General features: G+C 44.3%; 1 protein-coding gene across 2 annotated transcripts in view; it reads left to right on the top strand.

The window, feature by feature from the left end:
- Positions 1-15,435, top strand: part of ATP8A2 (ATPase phospholipid transporting 8A2) — a 556,173-nt gene that overhangs the window by 58,839 nt on the left and 481,899 nt on the right. For both annotated transcript variants that reach the window (XR_012644144.1, XM_074985625.1), the window contains 4 exons: positions 3,992-4,119; positions 5,499-5,610; positions 6,972-7,137; positions 14,296-14,423. Coding sequence is in view for 1 of the 2 variants with exons in the window: in XM_074985625.1 (XP_074841726.1) it covers positions 3,992-4,119; positions 5,499-5,610; positions 6,972-7,137; positions 14,296-14,423 (534 nt within the window). In the remaining variant the exon portion in view is untranslated. The remainder of the gene's footprint in view (positions 1-3,991; positions 4,120-5,498; positions 5,611-6,971; positions 7,138-14,295; positions 14,424-15,435) is intronic.

The raw sequence follows: 15,435 nt of genomic DNA, 5'->3' as shown, positions 1-15,435 counted from the left end.
CCCCCCTCAAAAACCGCTACTGCCGTCGTGGAGGTTGGACTTGGTGCTCAGCACGCTATCGGGACCACCCTTCGAACCCTTAGCCACGGTACCCCTCCGACTCCTTACTATGAAAACAGCCTTCTTTCTTGAGATTACGTCAGCCTGCAGGGTGAGCGAGCTCGCAGCAGTGATGGCAACGCCGCCCTGCACAGTATTCTCAAAGGAGGCGGTAACCTTACGGTTACACCCAGCCTTCGTTCCAAAAGTTTCCTCGGAGTTCCATCTTAACGAACCAATAGTTTTCCCCTCGTTTTACCCAAAGCCTCACAGCTCCAGCAAGGAGGCGCGCCTACATCTCCTAGATGTGAGAAGGGCGTTGGCCTTTTGCATAGACAGAACTAAGTCCTTCCGCAAAATGGACAGGCTTCTGGTGTCTCTCGCTCCCAGGTCTAAAGGGGAAGGCCTCTCTTCCCAGAGAATTTTGAAGCACATTGTATCCTGTATAAAAATGTGCTACGAGCTTCGAAAGACCCCTTTGCTGGCTCCACCTAGGGCTCACTCCACCAGGGCGGTGGCGACATCAACAGCCTTCTTCAAGGGAATTGGGTTAAAAGACATCTGTAGAGTGGCGACTTGATCATCCTACGACACCTTTGCCAAGCATTACGCCCTGCATCGGGTATTCGAAGAGGATACCCGTCTGTCGACAGCAGTCCTCTCGGGGGCAAGCTGCACATAAATCGATTACCCACCTCCTTACTTGGGTTACTGCTGGGTAGTCACCTATTGTGGAGCACCCACGGGGACCACTCGAAGAAGAAAGAGAAGTTACTCACCTGTAGTAGTAACGATGGTTCTTCGAGATGTGTCCCCGTGGGTGCTCCACCACCCGCCCATCCTCCCCGCTTCGGATCTCTGTCTGGTGTTTTTCAGGAGCATCCGAGGCGTTTGGTCAAGGAACTGGCGGGGACCGGATCGCGCACATGGCGGGGGGCGCGCAAGGGAGTGGCGCGCGTCGGTGCATGTGCGATCCAATAGAAACTGCTAGAAGAATTCTGATCTGCGGCGCCGGGTGAGCCCGACACCTATTGTGGAGCACCCACGGGGACACATCTCGAAGAACCATCGTTGCTACAGGTGAGTAACTTTTCTTTCTCTGCCTCACTTTCCCTTTCCCTAATACCAGGAGTGTTACTTCCATGGCTGCTGTCATTACATGCTAGTTAAGTGTTTTAAATATCTTCTCTCTTTCAGTCTGACACGACTTGCATTTGTTGTCCTTCAGGTCATGTTGCAGTGTATATGGGCCTGATTCTCACTTACACAGAGGCCACTTTCTACTGCTGTGGCAGCATAAATAGACATTTATGCAGAGTAACTTGTGCATATCCACTTCATGACTCCTTTACACAGCTAATATAAAGGTGAATCAGAGCCTGTATATTTAGCCTTGGCTTTTCTCTGTCTCCTCAGTCTTTGGGCTAGGAGCAGCATGGAGTTCAGACTTATAATTTTGTGTGAGTAAAAAGAATTAAGTGAGATTCTCATGCACATCCCACTTAAGGGGATCCCCGTAATCACAGAGCCAGAGGCCACACTTCTACCATCTTCCTGCCCATTCCCAGCATCCCATTCAGTGGTTATCAGCGCTGATGCAGAACCCTTGGAGTCCCCTTACATGCCTTCTCCCTAGCCCATGCAGCACAAATGCAGTGACTGTTCTGTGCCAGGGGCCTCAAACATGCTGTGCCCCTGGTAAACTTCACCTACAAGGGCAAATTTTATTTGATGCCAATATATCTGTGAAATATCAGAGCCTGTTTAGAGGTGAGAAAATAAATTTGTATTTTAAATGTTTGGGAAATGTAATGCCATCTGGGAATGGGAGTTAGAGGTTCTCCTGTAACTTACCCCATTGTCAAATGGGAGTAACTCCATTTAATCAATGGAGCTGCTCAACTGTAAAACTCATGTGGGAGGAGAATCAGGGCGCTGAGCACCTTAAGAGGCAAATGCATGTGATTGCAGCATACTCGTGCAGTGTCTAAGCAGAAACCTGTGTGCATCACTGCCAGATGCGTAACCAATCAAAGAAACCATTATGATTTTCTAAAGAAGCTATCAGAGGTACGTTGAGTGCTGGGTTTCAAGTGCAATAAGCCGTAACAAGTGCATTTGAAATGCAGTGACTGGATTATTACACACTGTGCTTGTGATCAGAGCTGGAATTTAGCTGCCCAAAGTAGAGATCCACTTTTGTTGACACTGCTCTCCCTTTTTAAGAGGTTCAAGGATCATTCTTAAACACCTGGGCTCTTTGTTAATCTGCCCTTCCCTATGGCAGGCATCTGCTTAAGAACTTACCTTTTCAGATCTTGGAATGCCATGGTTTCTATTAAAATCTGTCTTGAATAGCACAGGTGCAGCTGGATGTTCAGAAAGAGTTTTGTTAAAGTACTTCTCTTTTCCCAAGACATAGAGTTAACAGAAACAGATCTGAATTCTAAAATGCAATTGTAACTTACAATTCATATTTGAAAACATTTACATTTTCCTGCATTTTAATTTTGTTTGAGAAAATGTGATGTATCTAAAGGTCTCATACCAATGATAGTAGTCTGGGGCAGAATCCTCTGCAGATTTTATTTATTTGTGGGTCACTGCATTTGAAAAACCTGGACTCAATTCTTCAACTGCCTTTCAGTGTGGATTCTCACTTGAGCAAATAGGCTAGAAAATGGCTATCTGACAGTGATTTACACTCACTTTTCACTCCTTTCACTCAAGGGTAACTTATGACACTAGGGCTGTGTCTACACTAGAGAGTTTTGTCGACAGAAAGGGCTTTCTGTCGACATAACTCAGGGAGTGTCTACACACTTCAAGCGTTCTGTGGACAGAGTCCTGACAGAACTCTGCATTTGCCTCAACAGTATTATCCCTCAAAAATTTGAGGCATAACAATTGACAGAACTGAAGCATAGACACATTTATGTCAACAGAGAGGACTTCTGGTTGCCAGGCAGCCCTCTTTGCAGAGCTGCCATTCTGCTCCCTGGCACCAGAGGGCAGTGCAGTCTGGCAGTTCTCTGTCGACAGAGCAAGTTGTGTGTAGATGCAAACTGTGGACAGAGGTTCTATCAAGATTTCCCTGTCGACAGTAACTTCTGTGGACACGTGCTTTTAGTGTAGACATAGCCTAAGTGAAAACAGTGACGTATGGTCTCTAAATTTTGGAAAATTGTGTGTTAGGCTATTTTTAATGATACCTGTGATAAATCTTACACTGCCCTCCCAATAAATTCATACACTGGAATAAATTCTTTACTGTGTGAGTAGCCTGCACTAGTGCAGTAGGCTGGGGGAACTGCAGAGGAGCTGGGTGCAGTTCTCTGATCTTGGGGGGCAAGAGTGGACCAGTTTGGCATCCAGCATAGTTTGTCAGGATTGGATATTTTCATACAAGTGATGCTCTAGTAATTATGTTGGGGGTGGGGATTATTAATCTGTGGGGAGTGTGTAATCATCTGTGAGCAAGGACAGTGCATGATTGCATTGTCCCAGGAAAGAGAGTAAGACTTAACGTGTTCGTGTCAATAAGTTACATTATCCTGTGGGGGTTAGGAGGTGGGGTGAGGTCAGAACCAAAGTTTCTCTCATTCCTTGTTTCTTCTCCGTCCTTCCTCCCCATTGCACCATGTGTGGGAGCATAGCAGCTCCCTGAAGCCTGTTTTCCATCTCATCCTATGAATGATTGTAGAAGCAACCTTAGGCCACTTTAGTATTTTGAACAACCATGGAAGCTAGAGCAAAATCTGTTCCTTATTGAGTAAAGAATTTCTGTGGGGCATACAGAGCCCCGGAATCCCACAGACAGCAGTACTAAGTCACCATACTAAGCTATGCCTCTGTCTCTCATTGTTAGGAAACATTGTAAAACAACATGGAAAATTAAATGAAGAAGAAAGGTTGGTTTGACACACATCTCCTCTGTCTTGTTCTCTTGCAGGGGTTGACTCAAACGGCTAGTCTGCAGTCAAGAGAAGACTTGATGAAAGTGACGGGGAAGATAGAATGTGAAGGACCCAACCGTCACCTGTATGACTTTACTGGAAATTTGCGCTTAGATGGCCAAAGGTATCAACTTTACTGCAAAACTCCAATTGTCATCTGTTAAGAAATAGTGTATGTGTATGTGTGCTCCTTGCCCTCTTTGGCAGCTTAGAAAGAACATCAAGGTGTTCCTCTGGATGACCACTAACTGGTGCATGGGCTGGATCATCAGCTATTGTGAAGTGGCGTAGCTTTATTGACTTCAGTGGACAGCCTTTGCCTTCACTGATAGAGGCCTGTGGGTTCTGGAACTAGAAGACTAGTATTCTAGTCTAATATTTGCAAATGATGGTTGTTTATTATGGGAGAAAGGACAGCCTCTTCATATGCAACTACAGTTCCTTTCTAAGGGTGACTTAGAGCCCTCTTGTAACTCTTAAAAGAAATGCATGTGGCAAAGCGGGTCTTTGCCCAAAAAAGCTTATGCTTCAATATATCTGTTAGTCTATAAGGTGCCACAGGACTTCTCGTATTTTCTTAAAAGAAAAATTTTCATGTTTCAAATGCATAAATTAAAGTCTTATAATCCATAGAAATTAAAGTGCTCCAAAAAGAAGGGGAAAGTGTTGTGTGCTAGTTTTATAAGTAGGGAGCCTAAGGCCTGGTTTGCACTAGAAAATAAAATCAGTTTATTTACATCACTCAGAAGTGATGTAAAAATCCACACACTGAGCAACTTTGTTAAGGTGACCTAAGCCCCAGTTCAGAAAGCGGTATGTTGATTGAAGAATTCTCCCATTGATCTAGCTACCCCTGCTCTGCCACTGTAGCATGTCAATGAAAGACACACCCTCAGGTGCAGAGCAGTGAAGTGCCTTGCCCCAAGTAACATAGCAGGCTAACAGCAGAGTTGAGAACAGCAACTGATTGTCCCTGACAGTCCCTTGGATTCTGCTGCTTTCTGAAAATACTGGTAACATTGACTAAGTACTTTTTGAGATTAATAGTCTTTATAGCAGCTTATTTTTGGAAAGTTTGCCAGATGTCTAGTGCACTTTATGTCCCTTCATTTGCTCAGCAGAAATCACACTATCTGGGTTGTTACTTAGAGCAGTCTTGAGGCTTTTCTGTACCATGCTGGGTGCCATACTGACCCAAGGCTGCCCTGAAGTTCAGGGAACTGTATTCAGTCCCTTTCCAGCTCCCCAACCTTGGTGCATGGTGCAGAAACTGGCATGCAGCTGAGCAGAAAGCTCAATATGTTCATTTATGGGATGATCAGCCACAGATTTTTGCTGAATGTCCTTTACCATTTCCAAGTGCTCGGTTTTGTAAATTATGTGAAAGGCAAGTAGCTGTGAAAAGTGTGTTCATTTAACAAAAAATCACTTTCTTGAATAATTGATCTTCAGAATCTCCTGAAGTATTTGCACTTATTTTTTTCCTTTGTTTTCGGCATCCAGTCCAGTTCCTATTGGGCCTGACCAGATTTTGCTGAGAGGTGCACAGCTTAGAAACACCCAGTGGGTCCTGGGAATCGTTGTATACACAGGACACGACACAAAACTCATGCAGGTAAAATGAGTTGGAAATGGTATCTTGTTTGTGTTTCGAGGAAATTGGAATTCTCTAGTTTTGTGTTCTGCCTGTCCTTAGCAGTTGATTATGCAAAATAAAGCGTGTATTTTTGGAGTAGCACCCAGAAGTGATACTGGGACTCTGCCCTCCTGGGTACATTCTATTCACTTAGTACCTGCCGGGAAGAGCTTACAACATACATTTTAGACATGATTAGGGTTAAGATGTTGTTATGGATATTTTTGTAAAAGTTCCAGACAGGTCATGGTCCATAAGCAATAATTTATGGGAGACCAAGCCCCACCACCTGGGACGAAGTGGGGCTGGCAGCCTGAACCCCACTACCTGAGATCCACTCTGCTGCACAGGGCTGACGCCACAGTCGCACCCCCGGGGGCTGAAATTGTGAAGTTCACTAGAAATCATGGTTTAAAGTGCATTTTCCCCTTTAGGCTCTTCCCTGAGCAGAAGCCAGGGAATATTGCAATCCCTGCATTTTCTTGAGGGCAGTAACTGGGAGCTAGACCCTGGGCTAGAGGCTGCAACATGGCCTTGGTTTTTATCTGTCTTGGCCGCCAGAGTGGGCTGAAGAGGATGGAGGGAATATGCTGAGGCTGCAGAAGAAATTGAGCCTAGTATAGTACCTGTTTCTAATTCACAAAGCTTGTGTGTGTGTGTGTGTGTGTGTGTGTGTGTGTGTGTGTGTGTGTGTGTGTGTGTGTGTGTGTGTGTGTGTGTGTGTGTGTGTAAATAGTACCTCCACAGTGTTTTGGACACTACTCATAAACTTGGCATAAGTAAAATATTAACTGACTGGAGGGGGAATTGGAGAACAAAATATCTAAATTCAGTTTTAAGACTCTGGAAATTAACTGTGCACAAAAGATCGAAAGAAAACAGTCCCCACCTTCAAAACAAAAAGCAGTCAAGCAGCACTTTAAAGACTAGCAAAATGGTTTATTAGGTGAGCTTTCGTGGGACAGACCCACTTCTTCAGACCATAGCCAGACCAGACCAGACTCAATATTTAAGGCACAGAGAACCAAAAACAGTAAGCAAGGAGGAGATTTGTCCTCCTTGCTTACTGTTTTTGGTTCTCCGTGTCTTAAATATTGAGTCTGTTCTGGTCTGGATATGGTCTGAAGAAGTGGGTCTGTGCCACGAAAGCTCACCTAATAAACCATTTTGCTAGTCTTTAAAGTGCTGCTTGATTGCTTTTTGTTTTGATAGTGTATAGACTAGCACGGCTTCCTCTTTGTTACTAGTCCCCACCTTGTGTAGATACGATAACAGCATTTAGCAGTATTGCTGATGTCTTACTTAAGCCTTTTCTAAAAGCTGCTTCTGCTTTTTTTCAGAATTCGACTAAAGCACCTTTGAAGAGATCAAATGTGGACAAGGTGACGAACATGCAGATTCTGGTTTTGTTCTGCATCCTTCTGGTCATGGCCCTTGTTAGTTCTGTGGGTGCCTTACTGTGGAACAGAACACACGGTGAAGTTGTCTGGTATCTTGGCTCAAATGGTGAGAGTTCGATTGCAGGTCATGTTTTGTCTATGTGTTAAAACAGTGAGCACTTACAGAGTCTGAGGATTCTACAGAGCATGCTAGGCTATCTGTCTTTGCCAAATAAATAGATAACGGAGGCTCATAAATAAAAATCGCAGCCAGAAGTTAACTTTATATGACAGTGTAGTCTAGAAACAAATGACTGAGGTAACTATGGAGTCCAGCTTGCCTGTGAGTGTGTGGTTGAGGGATGCAAGGTCTTCCCCCACTCCCCACAATGTCAGAGACTGCTGCCAGGCAGCTGACCAAAAATAAAGGGGGATGGATGTGAGATAGTAAAATGGCAAATCAAATGCCAGGTGCCCCACCCAGCAGTACAAAATGCCACTCAAAGATGATGGAAAGGCTCTTTATTTCAGTTACAAAAAAATTGTTTGAAGCAGTGTAATTTTCTTAATTGGGCACAGGATATGTGGTATCAACCTCTTCTTTGTCTGTCAACCCTTTGGACTACATACTTCAGTCATATTTTCTTTGCACCAGATCCCAAGCTGATGTAAAATGTCGTAACTTCACTGACTTGAATTTAATGCTGGCTTATGTCAGCTGAGGATCTGTCTCTTTGTATTTTACTTAGACCATCTATACATTGGAGATGATGATCTCCTCTACATGGGCATCTGAAGGTTAATGTTCACACACTAAGGCTACGTCTACATGTGAAGCCTACATCGAAGTAGCTTATTTCGATGTAGCAACATCAAAATAGGCTATTTCGATGAATAACGTCTACACGTCCTCCAGGGCTGGCAACGTCGATGTTCAACTTCGACGTTGCGCAGCACCACATCGAAATAGGCGCTGCGAGGGAACGTCTACATGCCAAAGTAGCACACATCGAAATAAGGGTGCCAGGCACAGCTGCAGACAGGGTCACAGGGCGGACTCAACAGCAAGCCGCTCCCTTAAAGGGCCCCTCCCAGACACACTTGCACTAAACAACACAAGATCCACAGAGCCGACAACTGGTTGCAGACCCTGTGCCTGCAGCATGGATCCCCAGCTGCAGCAGCAGCAGCCAGAAGCCCTGGGCTAAGGGCTGCTGCCCACGGTGACCATAGAGCCCCGCAGGGGCTGGAGAGAGAGCGTCTCTCAACCCCTCAGCTGATGGCCACCATGGCAGACCCCGCTATTTCGAAGTTGTGGGACGCGCAATGACTACACGTTCCCTACTTCGACGTTGAACGTTGAAGTAGGGCGCTATCCCCATCTCCTGATGAGGATAGCGACTTCGACGTCTCACCGCCTAACGTCGAAGTTAACTTCGAAATAGCGCCCGACGCGTGTAGCCGTGACGGGCGCTATTTCGAAGTTAGTGCCGCTACTTCGAAGTAGCGTGCACTTGTAGACACGGCTTAAGACTTTGTATTTGTTGGACTTGGGTGTTCTAGCTTACAATAGACAGGAGTAATTTTGCTATTGTAGTGTGCGTGTTTTATTTGAGGTCTCCATTTTACTTTCTTTTTTGCTACCTGTATTTATTTATGAGGTTAAATAGTAAAACATTCTGTCTTGAAGTGTTTTGACAATATCCAAATCTTCGTAAGTCATTCTGTAGGAGAGAGATTTTTGGCATTTCAATTTATATTACAATCAGCTACAAAATTGTCAAATGTTGGCTATTGTGTTACTGACATTATCTTGGGATGCAGAGCTGGGTAAGTAAATGTCACTGAAATTGTGTAAATCTTTCCTGATAATGGTAGAATTGCTGGCAATGGCTGAGCCATGATCTGTTTCAGATGAATTGCAGTTATGGTAATCTTACTGAAAAAGATTCATTCTTTGAAAAGTGGAGTAACGTTGCTAAGACGCTATATAGATCTCATGACACATTCTTCATTGAACCAACTTTGACTTAATGTTATGGCAATCGTGTTCTTCCTTTTTTTCTTAAATAAAGTGTTGCAGAATTTATAAAAATATGAAATCCAAGGTATGTGAATGACTGGAGAAAGCAGTGATGAAAAGGAACAAGTGGAGCATGGTTTGTAATGTAGAGTACTCAAGAGTTTCAGGATCTGATCTCACAAATTGAGTGTAATTGAGAATAATGTGGCTGAAATCAATGCAGTATCTGGAAAAATAGGAGTAACTGAAATCAAGATATGGCCCACAAGACTTGTCTCACTTACAGAAGAGGATTTTCAAAGCAATCTCATGAGTTATATGCACAGAACCCTTCATTTTCTCTTATTGTTAGGAAAAAAACAATCCTTATACATGAGTTTTATTGACCTAACAAAATTGTTTGACTGAGTCAGTTGTAGCACCCTGTGGACCATCCTCTCAAAGATTGCCTGTCCCAAAAAATTCATTAGCATCTTGAGGCTGCTTCATGACAACACGGCTGCCACAGTATTGGGCAAAAACGGATCCCGAAGTGACCCCTTTTGGGTCAAAATGGGAGTCAAACAATGGTGTGTCATTGCCTCTTCATTGTTCTGCATGTTTATCACCATGACCCTTTACCTCCTTGATGGCAAGCTTCCAGATGTGTGAAGATTGTCTGTAGAACAAACGGGAAGCTTTTCAATCTCAGGAGACTAAAGACTAAAAGCAAGACGCCCATGGCCTTAGTCATGGAGCTCCAATACAAAGATGACAACATGGTTGCTGGTCTTTCTTCCACAGCCCTTCAGACCATCTTAAGTGCCTTCGCTGAATCATATGAGAATCTTGGCCTCACACCAAACATGAAAAAACCGAGGTGCTCCACCAACCCTCACTGATGGGACAATCTCGTGGACCTTCTATTGAACTCAGTGGAGAACTGCTGAAAAATATGGAGCATTTCCCATACCTTTGAAGTCGTCTTTCCACTACAGTCAACATTGATGCAGAAATCCAGCATCTTCTGAGCTGTGAAAGCTCTGCTTTCGCCCGCCTGAGACAAAGGGTCTTTGAAAACCCAGACATGTGCCAAGACAAAGCTCTTAGTATACCATGAAGCAGTTATTCTAGCGCTACTGTACACATGTGAAACCTGGACAACATACAAGCATCGTCTGAAGGCTCTTGAACAATATCGTCAATGCAGCCTCAGGAGGACAGGCGCACCAACACTAGTGTCCTGCAAGAGTTGAACATGACCAGCACTGAAACCATTATCATTTATCAACAAATTTGTCAGACTGTTCATGCAGTTCGGATGTCTGATGAGCTTATCCCAAAACAGATTTTGTTTTCCGAATTGGAAGAAGGACAGAGGAGTGTTGGGAGCCAGCAGAAGTGATACAAGAGTGTGCTGAAGGCACACATGAAAGAGTGCAGCATCGGTGTCTACACTTGGGAGAACCTTTCCCTGGACAGTCTCAGTGGAGAGAGGTAGTCCATGAGGGGGTGGCACAATTTGAGAGGTCCCTCCACAGTGCTGATGAGGGGAGGCAGAGTAGAAAAGAGTGGCAAAAACTGCCCTGTGGCCCTCCAACATCTACCAACACCTGCCCCTTCTGTGATAAGACCTGTGGCTCCAGAATCTGGCTAATAGCTATCAATGGACTAACAAGTAGAAGGGTGACATGAAGACAGAGTTTGACAAAAAACCAAGACTGGTTTGACAAAAATGACAAGACCATCGTGAAGATCTTAGAGGAAAAACAGAATGCATTTCCGCTATGGCAAAATGATCGGTATGAAAGGTGTATACATAAAGGCTATGTCTACACTAGACACATCTGTCAAGATGTTACTGTCAACAGGGTAATCTCGGCAGAACCGCTGTCAGCAGATTGCATCTACATATTCAAAAATGATGAGACCATCGTGAAGATCTTAAAGGAAAAACAGAATACATTTCTGTTATGGCAAAATGATCAGTCCTCAATCTCCAAACATGACTGTTTCCAGCACCTTCACTGTCAGGCACAGACTGCACTTTGGAAAATGCAAGATGAATAGTGGGAAAGAAAAGTTGATGAAGTCCAATACTACACTGACACCAAGAACCCCAAGATGTTATTCAGTGCTATCAAAGCCAAGTACTACACCTCTCCTGTCTGGAGATGGCATGAACCTCCTGAGGGAGAAGAGCAGCATCAACTACAGGTGGAGAGAGCACTTCAGCAACCTTCTCAACAGGCCCTCCATTGTCGACCCTGTGGCCCTAGACCAGATCCCTCAGGAACCCACAATAGACGGTGTTGACCTGCCCCCTGCAATGGATGAGGTCAAAAAGGCAAGAAGCCAGACCAACTCTGGCAAAGCCCCTGGAATGGACGGTATCCCTGCTGAAATTTTCAAGGCAGCAGGACCAGGGTCACTTGAAGCCTTTCACAACATTTTGACTAGTATCTGGGAGGAAGACGTGTCCAAAGACTTTAGGGATGCCACAATTGTCTCACTCTTCAAGAACAAGGACAACAAAGCTGACTGTGGCAATTAATGGGTATATCCCTTCTCTCTACTGCTGGGAAGATCTTGGCTTGAGTCATCCTCAACCATCTGATCACCAGCATCTCAGAGGAGAACCTGCCAGAAGCACAGTGTGGTTCCGCCCAGGCTGCAGCACCATTGACATGATCTTTGCTGTTCATCAGATCCAGAAAAAGTGCATAGAGTAGAACTTGGATCTATACGCGGTCTTTGTAGACCTGACCAAGGCATTTGATACCGTCAACAGAGAAGTCCTGTGAATTATCCTGTCAAAATTCGACTGCCCGAGAAGATTCGTTAACCTCATATGCCTGTTCCACAATGACATGACTGGCTTTGTTCTTTTGAATGGTGAGTCCTCATATCCATTTGTGATATCCCATGGTGTGAAGCAAGGTTGCATGCTGGCCCCAGTGTTATTCAACCTCTTTTTCACGTGCATCCCCAGCCACGCAGTTAGGGACCTGGACCATGGAGTCTACATGAAGTACAGGCTTGATGGGTCACTTTTTGACCTTCGTCATTTGAATGCTAAAACTAAAACGCTTGAGAGGCTCATCCTTGAAGCCCTTTTTGCTGATGACTGTGCGCTTGTGGCACACAAGGAATCTGCTTTCCTGCTTATCATCAACAAGTTTGCTGAAGCCACTCGCCTCTTTGGTTTGACCATCAGCCTAGGAAAGACCAATGTATTGTTTCAACCTGCTCCAGGATCTGCTGCTCTCCTGCTTCAATCTCTATTGGAGGAACAGAATTAAAAACAATAGATGGGTTCAAGTACCTTGGGCAGTGTGATAGCCAATGATGGCTCTCTTGACAAAGAATTCAGTGCCAGGATCTTCAAAGCCAACCTGGCACTAGGACGTCTGAGAGTATGAATGTTGAATAGTACAATATCCGACAGTCCACTGAATTGAAAGTGTACAAGGCTGTAGTCCTGACCAGTCTCGTGTATGGCTGGGAAACCTGGACCTTGTGCAGAAAACATGTGAAACTGCTGGAGCACTTCCACACACTCAGCCTGAGGTCAATACTACGTATTCGATGGCAGGACAGAGTCACAAACCTGGAAGTCCTTGACAAAGCAGGAGCCACAAGCGTTGGAACCATGATTCTCAAAGCCCAGCTTTGCTAGACAGTGCATGTCGTGGGAATGGAGGAATCAAGAATCCCTAAACACCTCTTCTATGGTGAACTCTGTCTCCCAGGGCAAAAGGAGTCAAGATGGGTCTCACAAGAGGTATAGAGGCTGTGTGAAGGCCAACATTGCTCATGTTGGATTAAAGCCAAGCAACTAGAGCAGCATGCAGAAGACCGAACAGGCTGGCATGCTCTCATAGAACACGCGTATGACAACTTCGAAGAGCAGCGATGCATACGCCTGATTGATATTCATGAAAGGAGGAAAGCAACAGAAGTAGTCGCTCTGACAGAGCCGGGACAATTCCCTTGCCCCTACTGTGAATGCCTATGCTGTTCACGGCTTGGACTCCTCAGCCACATGTGAGTGCACAACTGATAAGCCTGTGCAAGCTCAAGATGTTGTCGGACACGATGGACTACTGAGAAGATTCATATAAAAATACCTTTACAAGCTCTAGGCACCCTACCACATAATAAATACTACAGAAAATACTACTGGAAAAATCATTCAACAAGGAACTTAGCCAGTCAGCCACCACTTTCACCTCTTTTGCTCTGGGAAGACTACCCTCAACCCATCCCCAGATGCTCTCAAACAGGTGTTCTGCAGTGTGCCTGGAAGGCCACCAGATTCCAGCTATTTTTGATCAAGTAGGGAGAGCAAATTCAGGAGGCCTCACAGCAGATGCCCTGCTAATAACCTCCTCGTGTATGAATATTTCATTATAATATTGAGAGTATTTCAAACCAGCTCTGATATTTTATTCATGTAGTGAGTAACATCTGTCCTATATTTAGTTATTTTAGACAAAAAATTCATTTGTTCATCATTATTAAAACCAAATCTTACTGGGTGAGATTTTCTCTATTCTATTCTATTCTGTTCAGGTTCTCAGAACAGCTGTTCTGGGAGGGGAACGAGGATAAAGAAGTTTTGTGCACCATGACAGCTCCTGTGTCTGAGGCAGTCATAGTAGGCTTAGCTCTGATGCGCATTGCACCATTTTCACATTGTTTTGCAGAGAGTTAATTGGAGTTTCTCATGAATGTGAACTGGTGTAGGGGAGATCAGGATGAGGACCCCGGCATCCAAAAATGTACACTAACAGCATCCTCTACAACCTTCAGCAGAATGACACATGCTGGCAGGAGTAGAATGGGGCCAGGCCATGACCTTGATTTGGTTTAGTTTAGTCAGAAAGCTAGCATAACTTTCTGCACTGGAACCTTGTGTGCTTGCAAAGCAAGGGGCAAATTTTGCTTGGTTTTTTTTGATCCTGAATGTCACGTCAGAGCTGGTTTGAAATGTTCCCAACATTGTAATGAAATATTCATCTTTAAGGGAGTTACTTGCAGGTCATCTGCTGTGAGGCCTTCTGAATTGCTCTTCCTATTTGATCCAAAACAGCAATAATCTAGCCCCTTTCAATAAATAGAAAAGGTTTGCATTGTGGAGACAATATACCTGTTCATCTGTGTATGACATTGGTTTAAAATGGGAACAGTCCACAGTAATAGCAGTGTAAAAATGCATGGATGATTGAATACAAACATATGCCTTATTCTTGACCTTATTCTGTGCATTTTGGTCCACAGAAGAGCTCTCTGTCAATTTTGGATACAATTTGCTGACATTTATCATCTTGTACAACAACCTCATTCCCATCAGTCTGCTTGTGACTTTGGAAGTCGTCAAATTTACTCAGGCTCTTTTTATAAACTGGGTAAGTAGCAAGAACAAAATGTCAGTTAGTAAATTGTGCTTTTTAGTGTTGCATTGATGTAAAAACCTTGCAATTAAATTTGTCACTTTTTTCTCAGTATCTCTCTTTAGTTGCTGCTTTTTGCAGGATCAACTAATAATTCTGTGAATCTGTTCCATAATAGTTTATTAGTCCATGCTACCAGGTCTTGAAAACACCACATGCCCGTAGAAAACTTTCCTGCATAAGTGCCATCCATTTCTGCAGTTTCTAAGCTTCCATTAGAAAAAATAGTTTTTAGTGCTTTTGCTTCTTGGGAAAGTCTTTGGAACACCAAAAGAGTGTGAACAACTGTCATCATCCTGAGCTTTTGGCAAACCGATGTAGCGACTCTTCTGCAACTCCTAGGTTTCCTACCATTCAGGAAAGTGGAAAATGACCAGTCTCTTGTCATATTTTTTTCCATTATCCAATTCAGAATCCTAGAGGCTACTGTGAAAGTAAAACATAGACTCATAGAATCATAGGGCTGGAAGGGACCTCAGGAGGTCACCTAGTCCAGCCCCCTGCTTCAAGCAGGATCAACCCCCACTAAGTCATCCCAGCCAGGAACTTGTCAAGCCGGGACTTGAAAACTTTGGGGGATGGAGGATCCACCACCTCTCTAGGCAATGCATTCCAGTGCTTCACCACCCAACTGGTTAATTAGTTTTTCCTAATATCTAACCTACACCTCTCCCTCTTCAACTTCAGACCATTACTCCTTGTTCTGCCATCTGACTCCACTGAGAACAGTTCCTCACCCTCCTCTTTAGAGCTCCTCTTGAGGAAGTTGGAGGCTGCTATTAAATCACCCCTAAGTCTTCTCTTCTGTAAACTAAACAAGCCCAAATCCCTCAGCCTATCCTCATAGGTCTTTTGCTCCAGCCCCTTAATAATTTTTGTTGCCCTCCACTGACCCTTCTCCAGTATATCCACATCCTTTTTATAGTGGGGGGCCCAAAACCGGACACAATATTCCAGATGTGGCCTC

This window comes from Carettochelys insculpta, chromosome 1 (assembly GCF_033958435.1).
Source record: "Carettochelys insculpta isolate YL-2023 chromosome 1, ASM3395843v1, whole genome shotgun sequence".
NCBI classification, from domain to species: domain Eukaryota; kingdom Metazoa; phylum Chordata; order Testudines; family Carettochelyidae; genus Carettochelys; species Carettochelys insculpta.
This window is presented reverse-complemented; position numbering and strand designations above follow the sequence as displayed.